The sequence below is a fragment of the Amblyomma americanum genome, chromosome 3 (assembly GCF_052857255.1).
Source record: "Amblyomma americanum isolate KBUSLIRL-KWMA chromosome 3, ASM5285725v1, whole genome shotgun sequence".
NCBI lineage: Eukaryota > Metazoa > Arthropoda > Arachnida > Ixodida > Ixodidae > Amblyomma > Amblyomma americanum.
Genome location: NC_135499.1, coordinates 169677702 through 169692191, shown reverse-complemented (window position 1 = coordinate 169692191; position 14490 = coordinate 169677702). Strand labels below are relative to the sequence as shown.

At 46.3% G+C, this 14490-nt stretch overlaps 1 protein-coding gene across 1 annotated transcript in view; it reads right to left on the bottom strand.

Annotated features, from left to right (window-relative positions):
• LOC144125394 (peroxisomal ATPase PEX1-like) overlaps nt 1-14490 on the bottom strand; it is a 67931-nt gene that overhangs the window by 20814 nt on the left and 32627 nt on the right. The window contains exon 17 of the mRNA XM_077658745.1: nt 12718-12821. Coding sequence (XP_077514871.1) covers nt 12718-12821 — 104 coding nt within the window. The remainder of the gene's footprint in view (nt 1-12717; nt 12822-14490) is intronic.

The following is a 14490-nucleotide window of genomic DNA, read 5'->3' as shown; positions in this document are numbered from 1 at the left end:
GGTCGGGTTCGAACCCGGGAACTCCGGATCAGTAGTCGAGCGCCCTAACCACTGAGCCACCGCGGCGGGTGCTCAGACCACTGATGCTCAGACGACACTCAAAGATGCGCAGTCTCGAACCAGGCGCTGCGGCTAGAAGTCGCTCTGCGCGCTGCGGAGCGCAAACGGCACGGAGTTCGAGCGCTCTAGACAGGCCTGCGGACGACTGTATATAACATCTTGAAGTGTTAAACGGACCCTGAGGAAAACTCCGCCCGATTATTGTTCTCAGTAAAAATGGATTCTCCGGATCTTTCTTGCAATATGCTGACGTTTGTCCGGCAGCAAAAGCCGCACTTGTCGCAGAGAAAAATCAGATTCAAGAATATTCCCGCCAGTCAATTCAAACTCGTGACGTCATCGCCGAAAAGGACGCGTTGTCAAAGTTATGAAGTGAAAGGCGATGTAGCGTAGCCTCCGGTATCCGCGCTACGAGGTAAGGGCGCTATCCGACTCCGATTAACTAACTGGTTGTCGCTAGAGTAACGGGTCACTTAACCGACCACTGCACAGCAAGTAAGCTAGGAGCGCCAAAATGATGTGGCAGCACTCCCAAATGACAAGCGCACAGCACAGCATGTGCTAGAAGAGTCATTAACTAGAAATAACGTAACATAGGAGTAACTTACGAAGAATATTGTTGACCTCTTATCTTAGCGTGGCTTCGCATCTACGCACGTCGGTTGACAAAAAAAAAAAAAAACAGAGAAGGGAAGGCCACTATAATTTTAAAAAGAACACTCTGAGGTTCTTTTACACCGGTGTTAACTAAGAAACGACTCAAAAACCCTAAAGTAGGTGTATTCGTCCTCCGGGGTGAAAAAACGCCTGGGACAGTGAGAAGTCGCAGAGCATTAGTGGGGTGAGGGCAGCGTTACGCTCCCGGACAACTTTCTGTGGCTCTGCAGGCAAGGCTAGGCAGGATAGGGAATAAGACGGGCCTTTGTCCCCATGCAGTGCGGAGATGGTATACGAATGAGGGGGGGGGGGGGGGGGGGGGGGCGTTGGTGAGACGATGCGGCGCCGCTATGGATCAGAGACGGCCCACTCCCCACAGCATGGGGATAAAGACCCGTCTCGTTCTTTTTCCTGTCTAGCTTTGGACGCAGAATCACAGAAAGTTGTGCGGGAGTATAGTTTAAGATAGGTGGCCGAGACGTTTTGGTGGCTCGGCGGACGCAGCCTGTCCTCTCTGCGCGAGGCGGTCGGCCGTTGCCGAAAGCGAGGCGAGACGGGGTCGGAGACAGCAGGCGCTCGTGTATGCAAAGCCGCTTTTCTCGGAGCAAAATAAGCCCAGAATGGAAACAGAGAAGCGATTGAACTTCTGCACATGCGAGCTCGTTAGGGACCGACTGCCCGTTTGGCGAGCCACGATTATGGCAAGCTGCCTGCCTCTCTCTTTTGCTCCTTCATTTCTTTTCTTCACGCAGCGTTTCTCGTTATGCGAACGTAGGGAAGAGTGGGGGCAAAACGCGACACAAATTTGCAAACCGTCGGCCGTTTTTTTTTATTATCTTATATCAAAAAAGAAATATTGTCGAATTCAAATTTCCTGCGATCCTGGCATAACTCTCACCGAATGTGAAAAGGCCAGCAGAAAGGGAACACAATAATATTCGATTATATTTAAAACTCCGAAATATCGCACTCTGGCCCAACACGCGGGAGGAAATGAGACAGTGCAGGGGGCAAAATGAGACTCCCTTCAAAAATCAAGACGTTATTAATACTTGCAATGAACGCACACGATGTTGCCTCCATGGACATCTAGACAATCTTTGAGACTGACACGACACCCTGACCGATCTAACCCAAAAATGTTGTGTTCCATGACCCACTACAGTATAGGCCGTTATACAGCCGGGCTCTTATGCGTAGTCTCGCTAGGAGATGTTACGTGACGGCAAGCTCATGAATGAGATGAGATGACAGATGGCTACAGAATTATTTTAATGGCGGATGGCCTGACGCGAGCACTCCTGGCCGCGCCACTGCACAGTTCGTCTTCTTCTACTTCGTCACAATATTTATGAATTGGAGAGACATGGGAGAGGCCTTTTCCCTGCCGTGGGCGTTGTCAGGTTGATGATGATGATGGCTAGTTCCAGACCACCGTCCGCTGCGGCTTCGATGCAACGCCTAATGGGCGGTAGGTTATCAGCTAGGACGCCAGCGGGCGGCACGTCGCTGCAAGAAGCGCGTCAATATAGCGCGGGAGCACTGTATTCCCACTTCCAACTTACAGACTAGCTCAGCTATTGCCATTTTTTATGTATCGCATTACCGATATATCGAACTACTTCGCGATCCTCTTCGAATTCGATATATCCGGGTTCGACTGTACTGCACTTAGGACAAGTTATCCAAGCTACCGAGGCGAGCCTGGAGGAAAAGGAAGATGAAGTGACAGACGAAGAATAAAAAAACGGCCTTGACAGAATATGCAAGGTTCTGCATTAACGTACGTAGCTGGGCGAGTTGGTAACTGAACATTGTGAACGAAAACAGCGCAAGAAAACGAGACAGGAGATAGAACAGATAGAAGAGAAACAGAACAACGCTTGTGTGTGCCTGTTCTATCTCCTGCCCCGTTCTTTTGGGCTGTCTTCTTTCACGACGCAAGGTTCTATGAACTATTGGTTGGAAAGCGCATCTCTGCAGCTGCGGTGCGCACGGTTTCGCCCGTGTATATGTATACGTATATGTATATACGCATTCCTTAAAGCTTGGGATGCAGTGACAAGAATGAGTGCACATTTGGGTGCATGGATATTTTAGGAATTAAGGAGACATGCTTCCAGAACAAGACATTTGTGTTAATATTTGTGCCAGGTGAATGAAAACTTTAGAGTTAAGAAATCTTTTCCAGATTTTTATTTTTATTTTTTCAAATGTGTAGTCGATTTTCGCCTATCTTGCTTGGTTCAATTTTAACAAGTCGTGCATTTCAAATATAGGGATGTTTTTGTGCACCTATATATCGCCAGTATATACATACGATAGCAATTAAGAATATCCCATTTTTCTATCATTACTTGTATTCAGAGAGAAAAAGTGTAGAATGTGAAAAGTTTATACTCTTTAGAATGTTTCTTTTTGAAGAGACTACAACCGTTTTAAAACCAACAAATCTGAGTCCCATTCGCAACTACAAATTGCAATGAAAATAGTATAATCGCCCTCTGCACATTGTCAAGCACTTCCTTGGCGAATTTCCCTGCGATACAAAAGGCATAAGTGCAATAATGTAATGCACAAGCACTGAGGTTGTGTGAAAATTATAAAAGAAAAATGCATTCCAAGTTACTGAAAGAGACAGTGGCGATAGAGCTTCTGGGCACACAAAAATGGCAGTTTCGAATTTCTTTTTCAAGCTACGAAACTGCCGGAGGTCGCGTCTGAAAGAAGAAGGCTTACTCTACGTACCTGCAACACCTAACTGCCGGCATTAGACAGCAATTGAAAGTTGTTATTGTCGTGAAAGTAGCTCAATTCTGCTCATGTTTGGGCCACTTGGCGTGTTTACATCACAGTTATTACTAATCTCGCGCCTATGTTTGACGCTGGTTTGCTGGGCATGAAAGAAGATGGTTTACACTAAAAACGCAAAGGTTAATCAAAAATGCCATTTTGGACAAAAATTGCCATTTTTTTTTTCACGCGCGTCCCCTTAACGAACAGACACGCACACCTGCGCCGAACAATACCTTGCCTTAGACGCGTTTGATTATGCAAACCGGGTGGAAAAAAAAAACATAAGTGAAGCCCAAAACGAGACCCCATGATATTTACAGCAGCTTAATTCACTACGTCCCTTGAGCCGAATCCATGGGGCAAAGCAGCATTAGGCATTCAAGACAAGTTTGTTGGGCAAGCAAGGGGTCGGTTGTTATTTCAGCGGTAGACAGAGAACATGGATGGCATTAAATCTGGGCCAGAGGCGCCCTTACATGCAAACAAGCTTCTTTTTATTTCCCGAACCACACAAAGCGAATGCGTTTTCAAAAAACTAGCGCGGATAGGCAGTTGCGACGTGCCCGAGGTTCGCCTACGTGGAATCGCGTGCGTGGAAGCAATTTTTTTTAAAGCTGCATAAGCATCCTCACGGTCTAGAAACGGCAAATAAGAAAAGTTACTTAAACAGCATACGAGCCGTAGCCTTTTTTTTTTCATTTTTGTTTAACGCACGTGCCCTGCCTTGCAATCGAGTTCGCTCGACGTCTTGCGACATGCACTGTTAGCTTCATGGGAAGTGGACACAAAATAAAGTAAGAATGACTCTCGCTATACAAGTGAGGCTGATTCTTAATGTGCGTTCAGTGAGTAGTGGCGGTGCTCCGAGGAGGCACAGGGCGTCACAACGCGCGCCTCGCCGCGGAGCCGAACCGGTCTGGCCGGGCCGGCGGCGGCTGGCGCACTCAGTGCGAAATAGAGACGTGCTCCAGGCCTCCGCCAGTACGGTCAGAGTGCGCCAAAGCCGCCGAACGCGTCGGCGGTCAAGCGCAGTTGGAGTATAGAGGGTCTCGCTTTGGCCGACGTAATGTCGCCGTGCAGCGCGCGCGCGCGCGCATTACGCCGGAGTATAAACGCGCCTTAACAGAGCCTGCGCTTAACCGCTAACCAACGTATTCGGTGGCGGCATTTATGGGAGCCACTGAAACCCCCCCCACACTCACTGAATAAAAAAAACCTGTGCCGAGGCTCGGAATCAAACCAGGGCCTTTGAGGCGGAGACGCTACCACTCCGCCACGACGGCTCAAGCTTTAACCATGAATAAAGGCACATCTACTGTATGCACTCTTCTGATGCAGAAGTCTCTGCGATTTGGCTACGTATATCCTGGCCTAACAGAGCTATAGGCCATCAGCAATTTTTTTCTTAACTGCCTTGTATCTTGTCTCCCGTCTCTAACAAAAGATTTCCGTTAAGTAGTTCGAAATTGACTGGCACAGACGGGAACGTTTCGCCGGACAAGTGTACGAAGACACAAGTGCTCTTTATACTGCTAACTGCCTTGTACGATCACCGACCATCGTGCCATCATCGTTTTTCATCGACCGTGGCGATCATCTGACCAGCCTTAACAGGCTCCTTCAAAGGTTAACTGGCACTTGAAGCGGCACATGCAGTACCTCTGCTGTTCGGCACTTGTAAATTGAGGCGCGTCAAAAACAAAACCACGGGGCACGCAAAGCTCATAGACGCAAAGCGCCACGAAGAACCGAAACTCTCCTGGCCGCCTGTGGCGCCACCAAGCATCTGTTTTCTTTGCTTCCAACATTCAGGTTGCCTTTTGTCTGTCTTCCTTGTGTGATAAAAGTGCACTATCGGTTTCAAAACAAAACTTACTTCAATATTGAACCGCGCAACCTTCCTTTGTCAGCCTCGGTGATTCGAGACTCCATGGAGTAAGGAAAATTCCTCCAAGGTGGCGTCTCTTGTCCTATGACATCATCACGCTTGTACTTGCGAGATTGGCCTGTGGCAGCGTACCTGTATTTTGGTTCTTGTTATTTTCTACCTTACAATAGCTTTGTTTTCAGTAAGAGTGGCGTTTTTGTGATCAGGAGCTGTTATTCTAACGATACAAGCAAACTTCAATTTCTCTTCAGTGTCCCTTTAAAGGCCACGGCTGTGACACATGAACACGCAGATATAATGCGCCTGTAAAGAGCACTTCACCGCACAATGATGAGCAATGTGAAAAAGCAAGAACAAACCCCCAAGGGACCGCGAAAATATCGTCTTTCACAACGATCTTATCGAGAAGCAAAAGTAAAGCAAACGTAAAAAAATTGGTGGTGGTTTAGCTCTGGTTAAACCTGGAGTGACGCGATAGTTACAGCTGGCCGAGTGGAACTTGGTCACGTGGCCAACCACGCGATCAGCCACGGCGCTGCGCCGCTGGCAGCTGCTCTGCACCATGTGACCAACCACGTGACAGCGTGGCACGCCGCCACAAGGTGCTATTATGATGTAGCTATCGCTACAAAATAGGTATACCATGACTTCTGTACAAAATTTAATAAGTTATACCTGAAAGAACAAAAGTCAACAACCACTCCATCCCTCCACACGCACGCACGCACGCACGCGCGCGCACGCACGCACGCACGCGCACACACACACACACACACACACACACACACACACACACACGCACGCACGCACGCACGCACGCACGCACGCACGCACGCACGCACGCACGCACGCACGCACGCACGCACGCACGCACGCACGCACGCACGCACGCACGCACGCACGCACGCACGCACGCACGCACGCACGCACGCACGCACGCACGCACGCACGCACGCACGCACGCACGCACGCACGCACGCACGCACGCACGCACGCACGCACGCACACACACACACACACACACACACACACACACACACACACACACACACACACACACACACACACACACACACACACACACACACACACACACACACACACACACACACACACACACACACACACACACACACACACACACACACACACACACACACACACACACACACACACACACACACACACACACACACACACACACACACATTCATTTTACAGCGAAAACTGTAACCTTAGCATTTATGAGGAGTCTCCCGGAGCAAAGCTTCAGTGAATACGGTCGGCGGCGCACAGCTGCACGACGTCACCATCAGGGGAAACAGGCGCAGAGCGCGTGGCAGCTGGTGTGACGTCACAGCGTGGCGCGGAGAAGCGGAGGAGCAACAGGTGGCAGCTGTTGCAGAGGCGCAAACCGTACCAGACTTCTCCAGAACTCTCGGCCGCTAACGCACATCTGCCTGTCGTCAAGCGCCCGAAAGTGCTAACAGATGAAGCTCGCGCTCGAAAGAATGCGCAACGGCCAGAACGTCAGAAATGCAAGTGGGTCAAACCACTCCTAAACAACGCTGTGCCACTTGGCATAAAATGACGAACAAAACTGAATGCGAAATGCGAGGAAATTCCTTTGGCTACCATAGCTAAACCATATGAATCTACTACAGTTTAACCATATAGGGCTACTATAGTTAAAACACAAATGACAGCTCTCGCTGCAATTTAACCGTAAGCTAAACCAGAGCTTAACTCAGCCATTAGTTGTTTTTTTTCTCACAACTCTCTAAAGCACTTGGTTTCATTCCTGAAATATGATTACGCCAGCGGTAAAGCCTCCCAGCACTACGACAAAATCAAGCTTAATATAGTGCACAGCAGGATGCAATATGAATGGAGATCAGTGTGCATGCTAGAATCATACCACTGAATAAATTTCGATACCCAAACGACAGATAACAGTACTAGAGGACCCTACAAAATTTATTTGTAGAAATTAATGCACACTAAGAATAGTTTCATGTAAACTGTTCACTGCTTTTTAAACCAAAATATAAGGCAAGAACACAGCATCATTTTTAAACACAAGCACAGTCCCAAGTAGAGGTCATATTGAAGAACGAACAGCTTCACCATATAAGTATGGTAAGTCAGGGAAGGTGCGCTCTAGCTCTAAACATTCAGTGCAGTCCTGGTGTTTTTGAGCAGCTGGCTTTGGCCAACTACCTTTCACTTTTTAAAAGCTGTTCAAGCAGCTGTGATCAAAGTGATACATGTGGTATGAGGAAACCTTTTTATTGCACTTTGTTATCGTGCATATATCAGCAAGTCCTTAGATCACTGCTGGAATCACTGTTTGTCCCCAAAGTACAACCTAATGCAGCATTATATGGTTATTATAAGCATAACTTTGGTTAGCTTTAAACAGCTGCTGCAATCACAAAATTTTGACTGGTGTGCAAGTGCACGTTTAGCATCCTGAATGTTATTCAGGATAGAATGTGCATCAGCATCAGCCAGACTATACCCACTGCAGGGCAAAGGCCTCTCTATGTTGAACTTTCATCAATGTTTGCCATCGCAGGTTATATACAAAGCTGCACTACTGAGCTCAGCAGAAGAATGTCCCATCAATAAATTGCTCTCGTCTGTGAAATATAAGGTAGTATATTTTTTTCCATGTTATGTGAGGAGTGGTTAAATATAAAAAGTGACATGCAAGTGTATACCTCACATTCTAAGACAACCAAGCAGATGGAATTGGTGGGAATGCTGCACAGGCGCTAAAGGAACAGGCTGGCACCTTGCAACATAGCTACCATCCATTGCCTTAAAGGGAAGGCGAAATGGTTTTTTGAGAATTCGAGGTTATTCAAGAATTCAAATCTATGAAGCTTCTAGGTAAAGCGTGTAAAGTAGTTTTGCACTAGCATTTAAAATGGTGACATAACCACCGATTAGAGCCGCAACAATGTTTGGGTTACTTCTCATTGCTGTGGAGGAGTGCGGGGAAACTCACGGTGACGTCGTTGTTGCCGAAACTTCAGATGACCGCTGCCTTCGTCTACATGCTGCTATGCATCTTTCGATGCCGCCATACAATGCTTCGTGAGCTTCACCTTCTATGGCATTCATTTTCTTCCTTGAAACAACCGCTTCTTCTTACTTAGCGCCACCATACGTGACGTCATCACTGCGGCTTTTGCATGTAGCTGTGCACAGCAGAGGAGCCTGAACACTAACACCGTTTTAGTCGGCGATTGCATCACCATTTCAAATGCTAGCGCAAAAATATTTTGCATGCTTTACCTGCAAGGTTCACACATTTGGCTCGTTTAAACTCATTGAATTCTAAAGCCTCTTCAGTTGCCCTTTAAATTGTTTCCAGAATTTGGCGCCTAACTGCCTTTAGTCTTTGGTGACCGGTAGAAAGCCATAAATACTCCAAAGATCCACTAGCATTGGCTGTGAGATCGAGCAGAGTCACTACATGGTGGAGAGTGAAAAAATTGTGCCCAGAATGGGTTGCTTCTCACATTGTCTACTAGCCAGTAGTGTGTACTATTCGAAACAAAAGTGATGTAACCCTCATAAACTTGAAAAAAACTTCATGACAGCACCAATTTTTGGGAATTTTCAATATGCAGGAGTGGTACAGATCAAAATGAGGAAAGTGGCATGCTTGCAGATACAATCACAAACTCGCTTCAACTGTCTCAACGTCAGGTGCAGCTGTGGTGTGGAAATACAATATGGCTTAGTTGTGAAGCCTGCATGCTAAAAACCATTGTAATGGTTTTCTTGGAGTAGTAGTCCTTTCTGGGATGCAAGTGGGTACACGGCTTAACTTGGATATGGCTGCACACTGCAACATGTTTGTAATGCCCAGTTCTTCAGTGCCCTTGTCCTGTTTGCCCAGCCATACCCTAAACTGTGCTTTTCTTGGCCACATCACTAACTTATTCGCACTCAATTTTCATGGAGAGGTTTTGTTTTACACTACCCTAACATGTGCTACTTGGCTTTTTCATCCAAAGTAATGCCTTTGGCAATGCCAAACCAAACGAAATGAAAAGAATTCAACACCAAAGTAAGCAGAGCTACCATGTGCCTTTAGGAAAGCAAAACATGCTCTACACAGACAGCTGAAGAGCTCTTAAGGTCTGCCTAACTGCCATTTTTCATCTGAATAGCAGATGTCACCACTTCCTCCACTACAGTGCAAATCTCCCGTTTTGGTTCACCATCAATGCAGACATGTGCTTGGATTCAGTTCAGACAAAACAGGCAAGTACTACATCCAAACAAAGAATAAAAGAAAACCCACTTTCAAGCGAGTAAAATCAGAGCCCAAGCAAGCCACTGGTTTAGCCTGGAAAAACATTTGCTATAGTGCTTTCTGCTCAGGCAGATACAGCCCACAACCCTACAACACAGTGAACAAATGCTGTATTTCAACCATACAATAATTCACAAGAGAACAGTGTCAATCATTTGTGTTTAATGATGAAACTGATCAAAACAAATAATGTTAAAATTAAAATAAAAAAGTGCGATTAATTGAGTGCATATTGGATAGCACAATATTTTCATTAAAGGTGGTACAATAGAGAACTAAGAGAAAAAGATAGTCACATGAGCAGGTGGACAGAGGAAGTGTGAGAGAATTGGCGCCCACACTACCATTACCCAAGCAACAGCAGTGACAGCAACATAAGTCCAAATGAACACCCCTTATGCTTGTAACACTTGGTCACTGGCATGACAAGAAGCACGGGATGGCCTGCCCAGGCGACCTATTGATACACATGTGCAACATATGCAAATGACTGCGGTCGCGATTAAAAGTCAGCAAGGTACTGTCACACATGCTGTGGCAACATGTGAAGCGCCTGAGAATTCCTTGAGAAAACATTTCGTGCCCCAGCCCTACTTTCCAAAGGGATAATAACTAGCAAATTTTGTCCCGTCAGAGAGCTCATGAGAGCAAAGCATGCCTCAAAACAGCGCTTGTGCTGGGACTCATGTGCACTCATGGGAGACAAAATCCTGCGGCTGTAGCCTCAAGTTTATTACACAGATTTCACAAAGTCCACTGCGCATGCACGCATTTACCGGAAGTAGCCAATCACCATTTTGGTTGTAGTCCTTCTCCAGGACAGCCCACTTTACCTGGCACCTTGACTGGCATTATACCTGGTCACAGTAGCTTTCCACCGTTTCATTTATTGCGCTGAGCTAAAGGAAACAGAGGCGCCACTACAGAGTTTCGAGGGGTGCAGTGTTAACTGCAGCAGGTGCAGCGCTGAGAGGGTACAATTGCTGCAGGGAGTGGAGTGACCGCGGCGGTTGATGCTGCGCTTGTTACTTGAACCTTGCCATTAAAAATGTTGCAGGTGGCAATGAAAACACACTTGACCATCCGTTTTGGTCATTTTTGCAAGCAGAACACTTCTAAGCATAGCGATTATGAGTCTTAACGTTTTCAGACAGTGTTTACATTTCTTGCCAGCTCATTTTGCTGTGTTTATTTTAGCTGAATCCATCTAGTCAACTACAGCAGTGTCACAGTATGTTTTCTGTCTGAATTTTTTATCATGGTGATTGTTTGAAACTGGCCATGCAGTAGGTTTTTGTTTATTCACATAAACCTATAAATATATTTACGATGTGCTCGGCAGGTTACCAGCAGGAAAGCTGAGCAGTAGGAGCGGGCTATGCTGTTTTTCTAGAGTTTTGACAAATGCCTGTGTTCAGTGCAAAAATGAGAAAAGTAGAAGCCAATTGGGGAGGTTTTGAGTGCACCAAATTAGGAAACAATGATCTTTAATTTTGTGACCAACAAGTTGATTTTTAGCAGATTGTTGCAACAAGAATTTCTTTTTGATTTAGGCAATATAATCTTCACTTCCAGGGCACCTCCCATGCGACTCACTCTCGTGATGGGTAAACACTAGATATGCATCTTTTACAATTAAAGCTCTACTTCATGACCGAGGCTGCAAAAACCAGGCCATCGCTAAAGCCTTGACCTTGAATGAATAAATAAATAAATAAATAAATAAATAAATAAATAAATAAATAAATAAATAAATAAATAAATAAATAAATAAAATATTGCCGCGACTGGGATTCGAAACCACGGCAGCGCAAACAGATCAGGTTCGCTGGCCACTGCACAAGAGCACTATGATATCGCCACAGCTAATCACGCCTCGTGTTAAACTGAAATGTACTGTTTCATTGTGCATTGCACATCGTCGTAATCATCAACTTCCACCTGTGGTACAAACAGATCAGAGCAACTTAACCTCAACCAGAGCTTAACCTGAATCTAATATCTTCGCCAAATGTACCGATGACCCAGCAAAGCAAAACCATGAGCCAATCAGGCTAAACACATGCTTTCGCATGTCTACTCGGCTTAAATGCTTTAAAACCCTACCACTTCTTTTTATTTTCGGAAATACTAAGTAAAACAGGAGTGATATTCTAACTAAATGGCATGTTGATAATATGGCAATATGACGTGTTCTCAAAGAACGATATGCAATACAACATCAGGAATTATTCCACATTTCCACGGTTTTATAGCATGCTTTCTCATTCCATGAAATAGAGACAGCACCATCGCTTCTATGGCAGCTTAAGGTCTCAGGAGTGAATACACGCATCAAGCATACACATTATGGATTACTGAATACGAAAATAAAATGTCACACAGTTGTTCACCCATAACCTTACATCGGACAGAAATCACTGCAAAGACGGCTTGACAAAGCAGCATGAAGGTGAATCCGACCGCCTCCTAGTTGACAATTAAAGAGACTGCTTCAAAGCTGAGCGACACGTGAAAGGAATTTCAGAGCTTCAGACTTAAATATTAACCATTTGCCAATGTGACTAACCAACAGAGAGAAGACGGCTAAATGTGCTGGACAGGACTCTTCATCTTCCTCTCATGACCAGCTTCTATGCCTTATCTCGGGGACCTTTTCAAGAAAACAAGAAATCCAGGGCCCTCTGTTTCATGCAGTTGTCTGAGCACATGACACCCCTCAGGTGAACCCCCTTCTCTCACAAATCCAGCATTCATGTAGAGAAACACCGTGTGGTGACGCAAACAGGACTGCTTCTCATGCGTACACCAAGCACCATGCTGACGCGGCCACCGACTGGAGTACCACAACTCCCAGAGTGTATCGCGGCGGCAGTAGCGTAGTGCAACTGCTGGTGAGATCGGTCTACTGGCACACTGGCATTTGCTCTCAGTAAGCTGTAGTGAGCTTTAGCATACAGGAAGTGAAAACCATGTTTCCTACCGTGTTTGGCAGGGGGCAGTGAAGGCATTTGTCCAAACGGCCGGGACGAAGCAGGGCTGGATCAATAAGGTCAGGACGACTTGTTGCAGCTAATACATAGACACCTGCAAAGAGAAAGCATGCCTATAACACTGAAACCTTGTTAATTTAAACTCACTTAATTCAAATTTCCTGTTTTGTTCAAACCGAGATTTTGGTCCTAGCAGCACTGGGAATATTTAAAAAGGCTCTCCTTAATCCATCTCCCCATGACCTAAACCACTCCTAGGTTCACTTAAAGTTGTAATTCTCAAAAACTGACTATAATTCGGTGCTCGATTAGATGCAAATAGTTTGCATATAAAACTTCTGCGAGGTACGAGAAGAGTGAGAAGTCTTTACAGCCGCACGTACTACATACATTAGAGCATCTTTGCACAACAGCAAAAATATTTGGCAGCAGGAAATCATGTAACCGCACGCCCACATTACACAGGATTCTAATCCAAAGTTGGGAAATGTGTTGTGGAAACCTGTTTTCCCCCTCCACTTTGACGCGGCCGACCATCTCCATCGGTGTGCGTCGGGACAGCCCCGGCTGAGCGAGGAGGGAAGTCTCCCTCATGGGGGAAAGGAAAAGGTGACGGAAGCGCCACCTCGTAGGTCACACGGAATTCTGCGGGACCGGACAGAGTCTCTTCGGGATCCGGCCAGCGTTACGAGCGGTTGGAGCCGCACGCTCTCGTCACCTTCTGCGGCAGGCGCACAGGAATCCATTGTGCCTTGCCGCTGGACTTCTGGTTCCAGGCAGCGAAGCGAGTGCAGCAAACGCGCGCTCTGGTCGCCTTCCCCAGCAAATGCTAGGGAATGGCTTTCCCTCAAGAATGCGGCGCGCACGGGAAAACCCGGCCGCCATTGTCGGCGCATACAAATGTTCGCCGCCGATACTTCCGAAGTCGCGCCCCTGCCCCAGCCGGTAAGTCGGAAGTCCTTCTTACATTGCCTTCTACTTCCGAGGAATGCCTCGTTGATGTTTTGTAGCTGGCTGGCCCGCTCTGTGTATTGATTGCAAGTGTAATAAATAACATATGAGTGTTAACGCTTTGTCGTCCCCTCTTTTTGTCCCTCGAGCATGAACCCCTCCGCGATTAGCGAGAGGGAACGTGCGTCCGTGGAGTGGGAGTGCAGGCGGGGCGGAAGTCTTTTGTCTCCCCCTATTTCCACAGTGTTGCACTTTAAGGAGGGGGAACCCTTACATGAAGCTGGTGAGAGGAGGAGTCCTCTCTCCGACTTTTGGAGGATTCCAAAAATTCAAATTACATTGCCATAACTAGCAATGAGCCACAAGGCAAAAAGTAGTCATGAAACAATAACAAAAACTGACCATGGCCACATATCATAAAGACAGCTCCTACAGGTACTGTCATAAACATAGTAACTGTACAACTTTAAAAGTGATGTTCGGGTGACAAGAGTGAAACACTATGCATTTTCAAACGAACAGCACTGTCAGGAAAACATAGTTCACCTAAGGCAACAAATTATGCAAATACAGTGCAACCTGATTCATTCAAACCCTGAAGTAATCGAAAGACTGCACAAGTTGGAATCAAATGAAACTTTTCTGAAAGAGATCTTTTTCCTCTCCCGAACTGCTACTCATTAAGCACATTGAAAACACACAACCATACGATAGCATTGGCAATGTTATCAAGCATTCGTGGCTGCGTTATCTCGACAATTTCGACAAACCGCATTTTGCTCATGAAAACAGCCGATGGTGGCAACACCTCT